The following is a 14978-nucleotide window of genomic DNA, read 5'->3' on the forward strand; positions in this document are numbered from 1 at the left end:
ATCCTATATGATCACATATGATTCATGTATGTTTATCTATGAGTCATACATGTTCATATAAGATCATATATGGTCATGTATGATCATATATGATACAACCTAAAGTATTTTTACTCGATATCCAGTCCATATAAGATCATATGTGACCATATATGGGCATATATGATCATATATGTATATATATAAAGGCAAAGAAATTTCTTCTGATTTATACACAAATCATATAAGATCATCTATGGTCATGTATGATCATATATGGTCGTGTATGATCATATATGATACAACAGAAAGTATTTTTACTCGATATTTAGTCCATATAAGATCATACATGATCATATATGGACATACATGAACATATATGAAGATACATAAAAAGTTTTTGACCGATATACAATCCATATAAGATTATATATGGTCATGTATGATCATGTATAGTCAGGAATAAACATATATAATAATACATTCAAATTTTTTTACTTGTACGTGGAAATGAAATTCATGTGTGAATATATCATCATATAAGATCATATACGTGAAGTTTATATTTTTGTGCTTAATTCATCTAAGCATCATATATAAACATAACCTGAGTGATATTGCAATACCGCTGAAAGTATAATTTGCAATACCACGTATCTACAACAATAGAAAAACTGAGTTTAAATCGGTTGATCAGTTCAAAACTTAGAGAATATTTACATACGTACGTACATAGGTACGTACGTAATTTAAACATTTCAAATACCATGTAAAATATCAATATAAACGTAATGATTGTTTAGATTTTGAAGATCAATATATAAACCCATTGAATAGTCCCGACTATTAAGTCCATGGTTTGGCAGAGTAGTACAATCTTCACCTGATTCGCAGAAGGATCCAGGTTCGAATCCCAGAAAAATACCGAATATTTTTTCATCGATAGAAAAATCAATAACGAGTGAACAAGAGCTGTATATAAATGAATTTCAATGAATGTTAATGAACAATAAAATTAAAACATTATTTGTTTAGTTTAAATAATTTTTGTCAAACCTATATGTATATCATGTAAGATCATATCTAATCATATATGATCCGACATGGCCAATTTTCATATATGATCATACATGAATGCTCATACATGATCATATATTGTCAGACATGAATTTTTTCCCGGGTTAACATGAACTTTTATTAGTATACCTGAGGGTGCTTCATTTCGGAGCCAGATTTTTTTTTCAAGTGCATGTGGAAAAAACCATAGTTCAACACAAAAAAAAAAATTTCGCGCAAGAAAAAAAATTCTATGTCAATTACAGACCTAGCTCATTGAAAAATTCAATTTTCCCATTTAAATAACATGGGAACAATTTTTTTTTTAGCTTTAAGTATTTTTAACCTCATTAACAAATCAATAGATCAAACAGACTAATGCATATTTTTGTAGAAAATTGAACACTCTACAAAAAGGTCTCTTATAATTTTTCGATAAATCCCTCTATTCAAAAGTTATTAGAGCTCGAAATAAAGTTGGAGAACTTTTACTTTTCCGGTGAAACTATCAGACTTATCACAAAATTTTGTGAGATCTTTTTTGTTGACAATTTTATTTTCTACAAATTATTATCAGTAAAGTTTTTTCAAATTCCGCATTATTTTCTAGTTATTTTCATTTCAATGTCGAGCTCTTGAAATCGATCAGAACCACTTTTTTAAGAGCTTGAAATTAAAATGAGAAAATAATTGTATCAGAATTTTTGAGATTTTTCGCGGACAAATACTGATCGTTTTCTCATAGCCAATTTTTTTTATGAGATTTTATAAGACCTTTTCCACAGGGATGAATGCAGGTACAGGTGATGTTAGCCCTTGCATCCGGCTCAAGCAAACAAACAGTGACTTTCACCAAATTGTTTCATTCCTTATAACTCAGTATAAGGTAGATGTCCCAATACCGGAACAAGACCTAATACCGGAACGATTTGATAATCATTATATTATATTTTAACTCGTACGCGATGAAATTAAATAAAACTTTCTTTATTTAAAACCTTAATCTTTTAGTTACAAAATAGAATATAAAATAGATTTTAGAATACATTCGAAATATGAAAAAAAATATGTTAATTATAACAATAGCCTCGGATTCATGATTTTTTCATGACAAGCGGTTTATAAATAAAATGATACAACACAAGTATTAAATATATGTCCATCTTCTTATAGTAAAAAAATGACATGAAATAAAATGAAAACTTTTCCAATAATGTTTTTTTTTTGTTTTTTTGGTGAAACGATTCGTCGCGTGTAATGCACAACAGAGAGAAGATCAAAGGCGTCAGTAGCACCTGTCCTAACTCTGGTAGTGTTCATACTCTAGTAGAGACGAAGAGTACGCGGTAGAACTCGTCATCCAGAGATTGCGCCAGGAAACGTATCACCAGATCTGTCAACTCTTATACTAAACCAAAAAAGGATTAACGGAGATGCATAAAAACCATCCGGATCATTTTGTGTTCTTTGTATGCTCTGTTTTATCCGTACCAGTTAAATAGTAATTATCATTATTGCTCACATGCTCCATTTTCAGATGTTATTCTGTTTTATTTATTTCTCTTGCGACATTAATTCTAAATGTTTCATAGCGTTGATTAAGCGAATGTGATACTGTACACTAAAGTATTGAAAGAGTGACATTGCATTTGCGTTTAATGAGGACGAACAAAATGCGGATGAAAAGAAGCAAAAATGGGAGTTAAGTTGACGATCATCTTGTAGGTTGGTTTTAATGCACCTAAAGCCAAATCATAACTCATCGAGGCGAGCCTCGGGCCACCCGGCAAAAAGACCCTAAAATTAACCTGAAACGTTATTGCCTAGACTCCATAGATCTTTAGTATAAAATGCTAGCTTGGCAGTTGCTCGTACACTCCAAAAGCAAGGGTGGACAACTCGTGTCCGTTAAATGTCCCGAAATGTTTTTGTTTTCCTTTTGTTATTTATTTTTTTATTTATTCGATGACTTGTTTCTTTATGAGGGATTTTTAAAATTGAGAGTAAATGACCACTTGCTATTTTTTAGATATATTACTCTTTATATTTATAAAAATCATTTTTTAACTTCCCGCTAAGAAAATCGAGTTTTCATCGGATTTTGAAGTTTTGAGGTTCTAGAAATTTATTCTGATCATTTTCTGCATGATGCCCGAGTGTCTGATGCATGCATGTGTGTGTGTGTGTGTATGTGTGTGTGTGTGTGTCTAAACTCTCTGTAATTTTTTAACGAATCAACTGATTCGAATAGCTTTTGCGACAATCAAAAGAGCTTGTCAGCCATCAACTTTCCTGTACATTTTAGATCAATCGATCGAATAGACTCTGATGTATATAAAGAAAAACACTGAGGTCGTTTGAAAAAATGATTCAATTCTAATACCTTTATTTCTAAATAACTATAATAACATTTTTAAAAGCGTTTAAATTTTAGTCACTCGAAATTTTATATTTTTTTTTTTTGCCTGTTGAAATAATTTTTGTAAAATTTAGAAGAGGTCCATTTTTTCTCTAGTTTTCATTATTATGATTACCAAAAAAAAAAAAAAAAATTGAATTATATCAATTGTATCAATCAATTTCTTATCTATAATTATCGAGTTCAAAGAGCAATTGAAATTATGATTCGTAAAATCTAATATAATCTCTGGTCATAATTTGTTTTAAAATATTTCAAGAAATGCAGCGAATCTAATTAAGTCTTAACGTACATCAGTGTTATTTGGTTTCGATGATAATGAGAACCATCGGCAAGAATAAATTTATCAAGCGATAAGTCTGTTGCTATTTTCTTCTTTTGTAATTAATTATGTTAATATTGACTTTTTTTCTTCTATCTTTGATATCTCTGCACCTAGTTCATTTACTGTTTTAGTTGTCTGTTCCAATTTTTCTTTTTTTATTTCCATCTCCGTCATTTTCACTTGCAATTGTGTTTTAAGTTGTTCCACTTGCCCTTTTTTTGTTGCTATCTCATTATCTTTCTGGTGTAATTGTGTTATTAGCTGTTCAATTTTTTCTTTTTTGGCTGTTGTCTCGTTATTTTTCTCTCGTAATTGAGCATTTAATATTTTCAATTGCAAGACTTTTGATTTCATATCGGCGTTTTTCCCTTGTAATTGCGTTATGAGATGTTCTAATTGCCCGTCTTTTATTGTTGTCTCGTTATTTTTCTCACGTAACTGTGTTTGTAACTGTTCTACTTGCGTGCTTTTCGTTGCTATCTTGTTATTTTTCTCTTGTAATTGTGTTTGTAACTGTTCCACTTGTGCGTTCTTAGTTGTTATCTCTTTATTTTTCCCCTGTATTTGTGTTTTAAGCTGTTCCACTTGCTCATTTTTTATTTTTATCTTGCTATCTTTCTCGTGTAGTTGTATATTAAGCTGTTCCACTAGTGTGTTTTTCGTTGCTATCTGGTTATTTTTCTCTCGTAATTGTTCATTGAGATGTTCCACTTGCTTGTTCTTTGTTGTTATCTCTTCCTTTTTCCCTTCTAAGTGTGTTTTAAGATGTCGCATATGGTTGATATCTCGTTGTTTTTCTCTTGTAACTGTATTTCTAGGTTTCTCACTTTTTCTTTCTGCATTATTATTTCCTTATTTTTGACTAGTAATTGTGTTCTAAGCTGTTCCACTTGCACGTTTTTCATTGTCATATCGTTGTTTTTCTCTTCTAATTGTGATTTTAGCTGTACGACTTGTTCGTATATTGTTACTACTTCGGTTTTTATCGCCTGTAATTGTGTTTTTAATTGTTTCACTTGCTTGTTTTTTGATGCTAACACGTCGTTATTTCCCTGTAATTGTGTTTTTAGCTGTTCTACTTGTATCATTTTCGTTATTATCTCGGTATCCTTTTCGTGTAAATGTGTTTTGAGCTCTTCCACTTCAGTATTTTTGGTCTTTACATCGGATTCTTTCATCTGTAGTTGTATTTTGAGCTCTTCCACTAGCCTGTTTTTCGTTGTTGTCTCGTAAACTTTCTCTTTTAATTTTGTTTCTAAGTGTTCCAGTTGATCGTATGTCTTTTTTATCTGATTGTTTGAGAGTCCTAACAGTGCTTTGAGATGTTCCACTTGCGCGTTCTTTTTTGTTATCTCATCCTTTTTCTCTAGTAGTCGTGTTTTTAGCTGTTCCAGTTCCACTTTTCTGGTTGCGATCTTGTTATCTTTCCATTATCATTCCGTCATAAGTGCTTCCACATTTTCGTTTCCCTTTGTTGTTTCGAGATCTTTTTCGTTTAACTGTGATCTTAGCTTTGATACTTGTTCGTTTTTCGTTGTTATCTCGTTATTCTTCTCTCGTAACTGTATTTTTAACTTGTTCGTTTTTCATTGTTATCTCGTTATTCTTCTCTCGTAACTGTGTTTTTAACTGTTCCTCTTGTCAGTTTCTCCATTTTATCACCTCGTTCATCTTGTGCGATTGTAATATTAGCTTTTCCACTTTATCTTTTTCCATCAATATTTCGTAACTTTTTTCTTGTAATTGTTTATTTAGCTTTTCGACTTCTTCGTTTTTAGTTAATATATCGTAATTTTTCTCTTTTAATTGTTTGTTTTGCAGTTCTATTTGTCCTTTCTTGTTGTTTAAATCTTTATCCATCTCTGCTATTTGTTTATTTAGCTGGTAGACTGTTTCTGTTCGGATCTTTATCTCTTTATACATGTCTTCTATTTTTGTTTCTTTAGCTGGTTTACTGCTTCTCGCTGGGTATTTATGTCTTTGTCCTTCTCTTCTATTAGATTATTTAGCTGTTCTATTTTTTCTGTTCGGATCTTTATCACTTTGTCCCTCTCTTCCATTTATTTATGTTGCTGTTCCACTGATTCTTCATGGTATTTCATCTCTTTATCCTTCGCTTCTATTTGTTCATTAAGCTGTTCCACCATGTCTTAGTAGTATTTCATCTCTTTATTCTTCTCTTCCACTTGTTTATTTTGTTGTTCCACTGTTTCTTTGTAGTATTTCATCTCTTTATCTTTCTCTTTTATTAGTCGATTTCGCTCTTCTACTATTTCTTTTTGAGCTTTTATCTCTTTATCCTTTGCTTCTATTTGATCTTTAAGATGTTCCACAGTTTCTTTTCGGATCTTCATCTCTTTGTCCTTTTCTTCCGTTTGTTTATTTAGCCGTTCTACTGTTTCTTTGTAGTATTTCATCACTTTATCTTTCTCTTTTATTAGATTATTTTGCTCTTCCACTGTTTCTTTTTCAGTTTTTATCTTTTTATCCTTCGCTTCTATTTGATCTTTAAACTGTTCCACAGTTTTTTTGAGGGTTTATCTCTCTATCCTTCTCTTCTACTACTCTATTTTGATGTTTCATTATTTCATTTTGAGTTTTTATCTTTTTATCCTTAGCTTCTATTTGATCTTTAAGCTGTTTCACAGTTTCTTTTTGAGGTTTTATCTCTTAATCCTTCGCTTCTATTTGACCTTTGAACTTTTCCACAGTTTCTCTTTGGGTTTTTATTTCTTTATCCTTCTCTTCTAATTATTTAGTTAAGTTCGTCACTTCCTCGTTTTTGGTTGTTGAGTTTTCCATGATTAGATTCTTTGTTTCGTTTTCTTTTCTTTTTTTGTATGCGCGATTGTATTCTAAGAGAATTATGAAATGTATCGAGTAATTTGTTGTATTGCTGTGGCGCATTTACCAAATGTACTCTGAATAATGAGGCGCTCACTGATATAAGTGATTAGTACTCTTTGGCATAAGCAATCATAGGACATTTGTTACCAATAACTTACTACTTAAATGTTAGTCATATATTTTAGCAGCAATAATTATGATCCCTATTGATTTTAAAATAAAATAGATTACGATTATTTATTTAATTCGGTATTAAAAATATGACAAACAAGCTATTAAATGAATATTCAGAAATGCAATCATCAATTATTAGTTATCTGAGTTGCAGCCTCAAAATAATTATAAACTAAACATAAAGTAGATAAATGAACCTTTACAAATTCAGTCACCTGGGATTTTTAATTACATATTGTATTAAAATAATGTAACAAAATACAAAACTGAGGTGATGTCAGTCAAAAGAGAAGTGAATTTTAAAAAAGTGATGATTATCAGTTACGTAACAACCGGTTGAAAAAAAGTAATAAAGAGAATACTGAAAAAAAAAATTTTTTTGAGGTTAAACGGGGTCTGGAATGACTCAATATTGTCTCGTTAATAATAAAATTGTAATTTTATTTTTTCAAAGGCACTATTTTATTTAGGCAACTTGAAGCTAATAATTATAAAAAAAAACAAAAAAAAAATGATAAAAAAAAAAATTTCCTTTCTTCTCGAATGAAAATTGGTAGCGGCTTCAAAACTTTATTTGTAGTAGCCTGTTCCGGATGGCCATTATTATGATCATCGTTGTCTACTTGGCTGTAAATTGTCTCATTATCTGCGCTGCCGTCAGTTTTCATGTGACCTGTCATGTCCCTCTGATCTGTAGTTCTATTTAATGGCTGGAACTTGTTGTAATTGCTTAGTGGCATTACCGACAGCTTCTCAGTCGAGTTACCTTTTGAGGTTTTTCTTGGTTCTATGAACCCATCGTTGTTGTTAGCTATGCCTGTTAGATGGGGCACTGAGTTTCGTCTTTGTGGTTGTAAGTTAGGTGCAACATTATGCTTTCGTTGCACTCCTGCATCTTTTTCCTACTGGTAAAATGATTTTTCTAATGAGATCGAATTAGCGTTTTTATTCGTTATTAACTTTAGACTCTTTTTATCGTTATGTGCCACTAGGTCAAGATGCGCCTTTCTTTTAACTTCCGCACCAGACGCAATGTTGGGCGATGGATTAAGTATCCCCAGTATACAATTTGCTTTTTTACGGATTTTATATAATGTTTTTGGATATTCACAAAGAATAATAACTCCCTTCTCCTCAGCACCGAGACTATCACTGTTATTTCACTCTTTATTTTTTATCGCGCAAAGGGCACGTTATTTTTACAAGAATTACTCTATCCAACTGCTCTCCACGATGTTAGCTGTACGGCTTCTATGTTGAGACAACTAGGCTACGCTACTGACAGTGACTACAAAGTTTGAAACTAGTGATGGTATGCGACTTAGAAAATTATTTAAAAAATGATCAAATATATATGATTCGTTTGCCGAGTGTTGCGGCTGTGTTGCGGCGGTGTTGGGGCAATCATAATTTTATTTCATCATAAACTTGTTGCAGTGGTGTTGCGAAATTTGGGAAGTTTTTCAGAGAATATTAATATAATGCTATCGTGTTGCGGCGGTGTTGCGGAAATTATAATTTTATTATTTTGTTGCAAATTTGTTGCAGCGGTGTTGCGGGCATTGAAAGCCCGTGCGGCGCTATTGCAGCGGTGTTGCGGCTATTTTACGTTTGTACTCGGGTAGGGATAAAATAAAGCAACTTTCTTGAAAATTTAAAGCGAATCGAAGTTCCTAGAAAAAGTAATGGCTATCTGATAATAGCGATTTTTGAAAAATTGATTGGCTTTGGATGGCCGTATATAAACAAAATGAAGCAATTAAAGAAAATTACGGCAGATATCAAAAGAATACACCTACACGAAAAATATCAGCTGTTATTTATCCTTTTTTAGAACGAATATCTATTTATTCTTTGAAACTAGAGAAAAACGCTGCCAAAACAGTCTCTCTAAGTTATAAAGTAGTTGAGATACAAATTTTTAAAAATAACCAAAAAATTGACTATTTTCAAATTTCAAAAAATTCTCCAATGGCCAGATTCAGGGATATTGAGCTTAAATTTTCAGGATCACTTTCTTTTCTCACCTATTTCCGAGAATAAAATCGGCGTTCGAATTGGTGATCTACTGAAGCATATGGGGCATTCCATGCCAACTCGTCCTACCAATGGATTTTGCATCTCCGATTTCGCTGAAATCGGAGCACTTTTTTGTACCCCTAGAGAAAGGTTTTTATGAATTTTTTCATCCAGCCAATCAGGAGATATAAATTTTTTAAGATTTCGGGTTTTTTTTTAAATATCCATAACTAAGTGGAAAATTGTCAGATTTGGGTCTATTTTTTTTGTCAAAATTCGTGTTTTTTGATTAATTTTCTAGAAAATTTATGCAAAAAATTATTCATTATGAATTTGATTGTTTTTTTTTTAATTTTAAACTTAAAACAGCGATCTTAAGATTGTTTGTATCCTTCGATTTTTAAAAGAAAATTTTCAAAAATTCAGAATGTTACGGGTTTTGGTCCGATTTTCGAAAACCGAATTTCTGTCAGACCTTGACGTTTTGAGGTTCTAGGAAGCTATTCTGACTAATTTCACGATGATGTCCGCGTGTATGCAGGTATGCATGTACTTTCCTATGTAAATGTCTGTAACTTTTGAACGGATATTTTTTCAAAAATGTTTTTTTTTTTTGATAACTTTTAATTTGCTCGGTGGATTGATTTTAACATCTAATCAGCTAGAAAAATTTAGTTCGATCGCTCTTACTGGTGAACCAGCGTGAGCTACATTAAAAAGTCCGATAGCAATTTTAAAGAGCATGGAATCCTCTACAAGATTCAACAAATCGTTTCTCAATATCATGAAAAGCAGCTCAGCATTAGAAATTTGAAAAAAAAAAAATTTTTTTTTCACACGCATTTCAAATGGAAATAAATCAAATTGAAATAGTAAGTACTTAGCATTGGAATTAAGAGCTCATCCCAGTGAACACACCAACCTAACAGTGATATCACATCTAGAGAACATGTAACGTAACAAATTCAACGTATATTTCACATTCTAATGATATAAATTGTAATGTAAATGGTACGTCAAATTTGCGATGTAAATGTGACATTAAGATTACATGCATGTTACTGACCGAGTGATATAACATTGGTGACCTAAATGTGACGTTATATTTATATCACATACTGACGTTAGCTTTACGTTTCAGATATTACCTCGAAATTACGTAACAAAATCGACTTATAAGTGACATAATCTTGGTGATTCTATTTTATCGTCACATTTACACCACAATGTAATGTTTCGGACATGTTCACATTGTTACAGCACTCTTACATAAAAAATAGTTATATTTATTTTACATCGAAACATTTTATCACATTTATGTAAAAAATTTTACTTTAAAATGATGTACGTATATCGACGGCATTGCGATAGAAAGGGTTATGCATAAAAATTATGTATTTGTTATAATTAGTATCTTTACATTAAATTTATGTAAAAAATAATATTTGATATTGAAACCCGCTGAGGTTTATGTCAAATCGGTGGAGTAACCTTTTTTTTTATTTATATAAATTTACATCTGTATTTTCATTTGCTTATAAATAATTGAAATAATTATTTTCATTGTTATTAACATTTTTATTTTATGATTAGACATTTTATATAGTTTTTCTAATTTTTATTGTGATTATTCTTTTCTATTAAATTAAATACATTTATTTAAATAACAATAAAAATCATTATTTACAAGCAGGCGGAAAAATTAATAAAGTGTCTGACGTGAGAACATGCAGTCGCTGTACAATAAATATTTGGTAATTTAGGAATCCACTGCTAAGATATTTACGGGCGCGCAAATTGTTCCTCCAAGGATACATATGATCCAACTTTTATCTCCCAATCGAATGCACATTCGAGGTAACAAGTCTAACGTATACGTTTTTGTCTGGTATCGACCCATGTGGGACGATACTCAAAAAAAAAATAATATTTCAGTACCGAGAAAAATAAACAAAAGTAAGAACTTGGAGATTTTTAAATATTTATTAAAAAACATGTATTTTCGTATAAAAAAAGTATGTATGTTTTCCAGCCAATAAATCGTATATTAATATCTCTTATATTTTTTTCTTTTTTGAATTTTTTTTTTAATATAGCAATTACAATTTCTAGCACATAAAAGTGCTTTGTATAATTTAATAGAAAATGATTTCACTTACAGGTCACTGTTATATTGGCAGGGTGCGCGACGAAAACGACATCTGTCGACCGCATTAAATCATCCTCAAAAAGCACAGAGAGAATACGGAAAGTTTTTATAAACAAATAATAAAAATTTTTAAAGATTGCGAAATATATGTGTGATACCACATTTGGAAGGTGGAAAAATATAGAGTAGATTGTACTGAAAAAAATAAGTATAAAAAATTTTAATAAATACAAAATAAATATTATTTTGAACGACATAAGGTTAGCTTGTAATAATAATAATAACAACAATAATAGTCATAATAACAAATGAGTTAAAATAATTATAATTATAATTTTTTCAAAGTTAAAATTATTAATTTGCATTAAGTAAAGAAATTAAAGTGATTTCAATTATTCGTAATTTTAAATTTTAAAACTCAATAATTAAAAATACGTTGGGTTAAAAATTTGTAATTTAAAAAATTCCCCGTAATAATTTTTAGCCAAAGATGAACATCATGGATGGAGATGCATAAAACTTGCAATTACTATTTCTGTCAGTATTTTTGCAATTAACAACACAACAACTACTTGTTCTTATTTTTTAACATTGCTTTCATTTAACTATTCACAAGACAAGTGCGATTTAACGCGTGTTTCGTCCACTGCAGGCGCTACAATCGATTCGATTGTCCCCACTCTAGACTCTACACCCTGCCAATAACCTCAACGTAAAATTTGTATTTTTTCATGACTTCTATGTTATGTAAATATTAGGGTGATCCAAAAAATAACAAATTTTTTTTTTTCTCGCAAACAGGTTCAAAAGTTTTATTCAGATAAAAAAAGACGCCTGTGAAAATTAGAGCTCTTAATATTCACATTAAGAGGTTCCTCATCGCACTTTTCTATTTTCCATAAGAATAACATGGAAAAAATTTTTTTGACGTCTTCTGATTATCATAAGTAGCTAACGATGCGTCATAGGAATAATTGGCAGGCATATTTTTGTAGGGAATTGAATGTTCTACAAAAAAAGATTCCTATCATTTTTTGAGGAATCTATTTGTTCAAAAGTTATTTGAGGTTGAAGTCGAATTCATATTTAATTTTAAGATTTTCTTACTTTTCCGGCGAAACTATCAGACCTATTACAAAATATTATAAGACCTTTTTTGTAGACGATTTTATTCCCTAGAAGTTATTTCCAATAAAGTTTTTTCGAATTCTGCATCGTTTTCGAGTTATTTTTATTTTAATGTCAAGCTCTTAAAATCGATCAGAAGACTATTTTTTTATGAGCATGACATTAAAATAAAAATAACTAGAAAACAATGCAGAATTCAAAAAAACTTTATTGGAAATAACTTTTAGGGAATAAAATTGTCTACAAAAAAGGTCTTATAATATTTTGTCATATGTCTGATGGTTTCGCAGGAAATGTAAAAAAATCTTAAAATTTAATATGAATTCGACTTCAACCTCAAATAACTTTTGAACAAATAGATTCCTCGAAAAATGATAAGAACCTTTTTTTGTAGAGCATTCAATTCCCTACAAAAACAGCCTGCTATTTATTCCTATGACGCATCGTTAGCTACTTATAAAAATCAGAAGACGTAAAAAAATTTTTCCCATGTTATTCTTATGGGAAATAGAAAAGTGCGATGAGGAACCTCTTAATGTTAATATTAAGAACTCTAATTTTTACAGGCGTCTTTTTTTATCTAAATGAAACTTTTGAACCAGTTTGCGAGAAAAAAAAAATGTTATTTTTTGGATCACCCTAGTAAAATATGATATTCTTAACAGATCTATTTACAACTGAAAAAAATATCATCGAATGTGCGAATGAAAGTAGAGGGAGTAAAAAACCTTTACAAATAGCTAACATTACCAGTGTAATCGTTAAGTAAAATTAAACTATTAACTGTAAAGACCAGAGAATGTAAGCAAGAATCGAATAGGTATCAGCCATTATACATTCTAACGAATTTTATTTAATCTTAAATGATAATATAATACAAGTTACCTAGTAGAATCTTGGCGACCCACGTTTCCAATACTGCTGGCCTGTGTATTTTCACGAACTAAAGTTAGATTACGTGGTATCGTTGAAGAGACATTGCGTATTTTTTGGCAGAGTAAAGGAGATTCCGCATGAGATGGATTGTCGTTCTGTCTTGCACTGCTGTCAATTTCACATTCTTCTTCTTCTTCGATATTACCTGGTAACCTAAAAAGTTTCTGAGGTTCTTCCATAATTCACCAATTTTTAAGAACTGAATTAATTTCTCGAAATCAGTCGACTTAGATTATTAGATTGTTGATTCCCATTACGATGATCGATTTTCATAATCATATTATTAATATGCCTGTACTATCCAATAGCACATTTTTTCTTTCGCATGTCATGAATCCGATTGTTGATTAGTCCTTTTATCAATTGAAAATCAATGACGAAAATGAAGAAAGCCTGTAAGTGTTAGCATGCGGTTACTTCTTGCATAAAAGATGACATTACATTCATCCTTATAGATAACTTATAGATAAATAAGCTTCAACAGTACTCAATGCATGAAAAATTCATATTTTATTTTATAAAAAACATTCAAGGTTTTACCATTTTTAATGTGCCTTATCAAATCCATGATTTTTATCTTGACTTGAAATATACTCAGGCCGAAAATTAAAGAAACAACAAGAAATTTTTGTTCCTTTAATTAGGTAGATTTCTTTAGAAATCGGCCTATTGCAATGGGTCTCATAATCGAATTATCAAAGAATTTTTCCACTATATATCTTATTTTACCTAGTAGAGTCAAAAAATACCATCCACTCATAAGTTTATATATGTATGTATTAGGGTGTGTCATTTCAAGGCTACATTTTTTTTTTTTACTGTTATACCAGAAAATCTAGTAGTATATAGAAAATAAAAAATTATGCCGCTGTGTTAAAGAGTTTAAGTCCAATAGCGGCTTAGCTCATCAAAAAATTCGATTTCCATTTAAATTACACGGGAAATTTTTTTTTTTAACTCGTGAACAAATTGATAGATCGAATTGACTAATGCATATTTTTGTAGGAAATTGAACGCTCTACCAAAAAGGTCTCTTATCATTTTTCGATCAATCCATCTGTTCTGAAGTTATTGGAGCTCGAAGTCAAGTTATAGTAAATTTCGAGATCTTTTTACTTTTTCGGCAAAACTATCAGACTGATCACAAAATATCATAGGATTTTTTTGTAAAAAATTTTATTTCCTACAAATTATTATCAGTAAAGTTTTTTTTTTTTTTTTCAAATTTCGCATTGTTTTCTAGTTATTTTCATTTTAACTTTAAGCTCTTAAAAAAGTAGTGTTCTGATCGATTTCGGGAGCTCGACATTGAAATGAAAATAACTAGAAAACAATGCGGAATTTGAAAAAACTTTACTGATCATAATTTGTAGAGAATAAAATTGTCAATAAAAAAGACCCTACAACATTTTATGATAAGTCTGATAGTTTTGCCGGAAAATAAAAAAGATCTCGAAATTTACTATAACTTGACTTCGAGCTCTAATAACTTTAGAACAGATGGATTGATCGAAAAATGATAAGAGACCTTTTTTGTAGAGCGTTCAATTTCCTACAAAAGTGTGTAATTAGTCAATTCGATCTATTAATTTGTTCACGAGTTAAAAATACTCAAAGTTAAAAAAAAGAATTTCCCGTGTTATTTAAATGGGAAATCGAATTTTTTGATGAGCTAAGCCGCTATTGGACTTAAACCCTTTAACCCAGCGGCATAATTTTTTATTTTCTATATACTACCAGATTTTCGGGTATAGCAGTAAAAAAAATATAGCCTTCAAATGACACACCCTAGTATGTATGTATGCCCCCCAAGCCGCCCAACTTCAATTTGGCTTGAATAATTAGTGCGCTACATGGCTTGGGGAAAGTAGAAAATCTGTTGGAATGACAACGGCGCATGCGCATCATCCCTTCCTTTCTCCTTCAATGCAAATTGTGCTATTACT

General features: G+C 30.6%; 2 protein-coding genes across 3 annotated transcripts in view; one reads left to right on the forward strand and one right to left on the reverse strand.

The window, feature by feature from the left end:
* Nucleotides 1-2484, forward strand: part of LOC130666101 (uncharacterized) — an 83068-nt gene extending 80584 nt beyond the window's left edge. Inside the window, exon 3 of the mRNA XM_057466782.1 lies at nucleotides 2304-2484. Within this exon, the coding sequence (XP_057322765.1) occupies nucleotides 2304-2362 (59 nt within the window). The 3' untranslated portion in view covers nucleotides 2363-2484. The remainder of the gene's footprint in view (nucleotides 1-2303) is intronic.
* LOC130666103 (G protein-activated inward rectifier potassium channel 3-like) overlaps nucleotides 1-14978 on the reverse strand; it is an 81735-nt gene that overhangs the window by 31594 nt on the left and 35163 nt on the right. For both annotated transcript variants that reach the window (XM_057466785.1, XM_057466784.1), the window contains exon 2: nucleotides 12982-13425. In XM_057466785.1, the coding sequence (XP_057322768.1) occupies nucleotides 12982-13211 (230 nt within the window). In that variant the 5' untranslated portion in view covers nucleotides 13212-13425. The remainder of the gene's footprint in view (nucleotides 1-12981; nucleotides 13426-14978) is intronic.

The sequence above is a fragment of the Microplitis mediator genome, chromosome 3, assembly GCF_029852145.1.
Source record: "Microplitis mediator isolate UGA2020A chromosome 3, iyMicMedi2.1, whole genome shotgun sequence".
Lineage (NCBI taxonomy): Eukaryota > Metazoa > Arthropoda > Insecta > Hymenoptera > Braconidae > Microplitis > Microplitis mediator.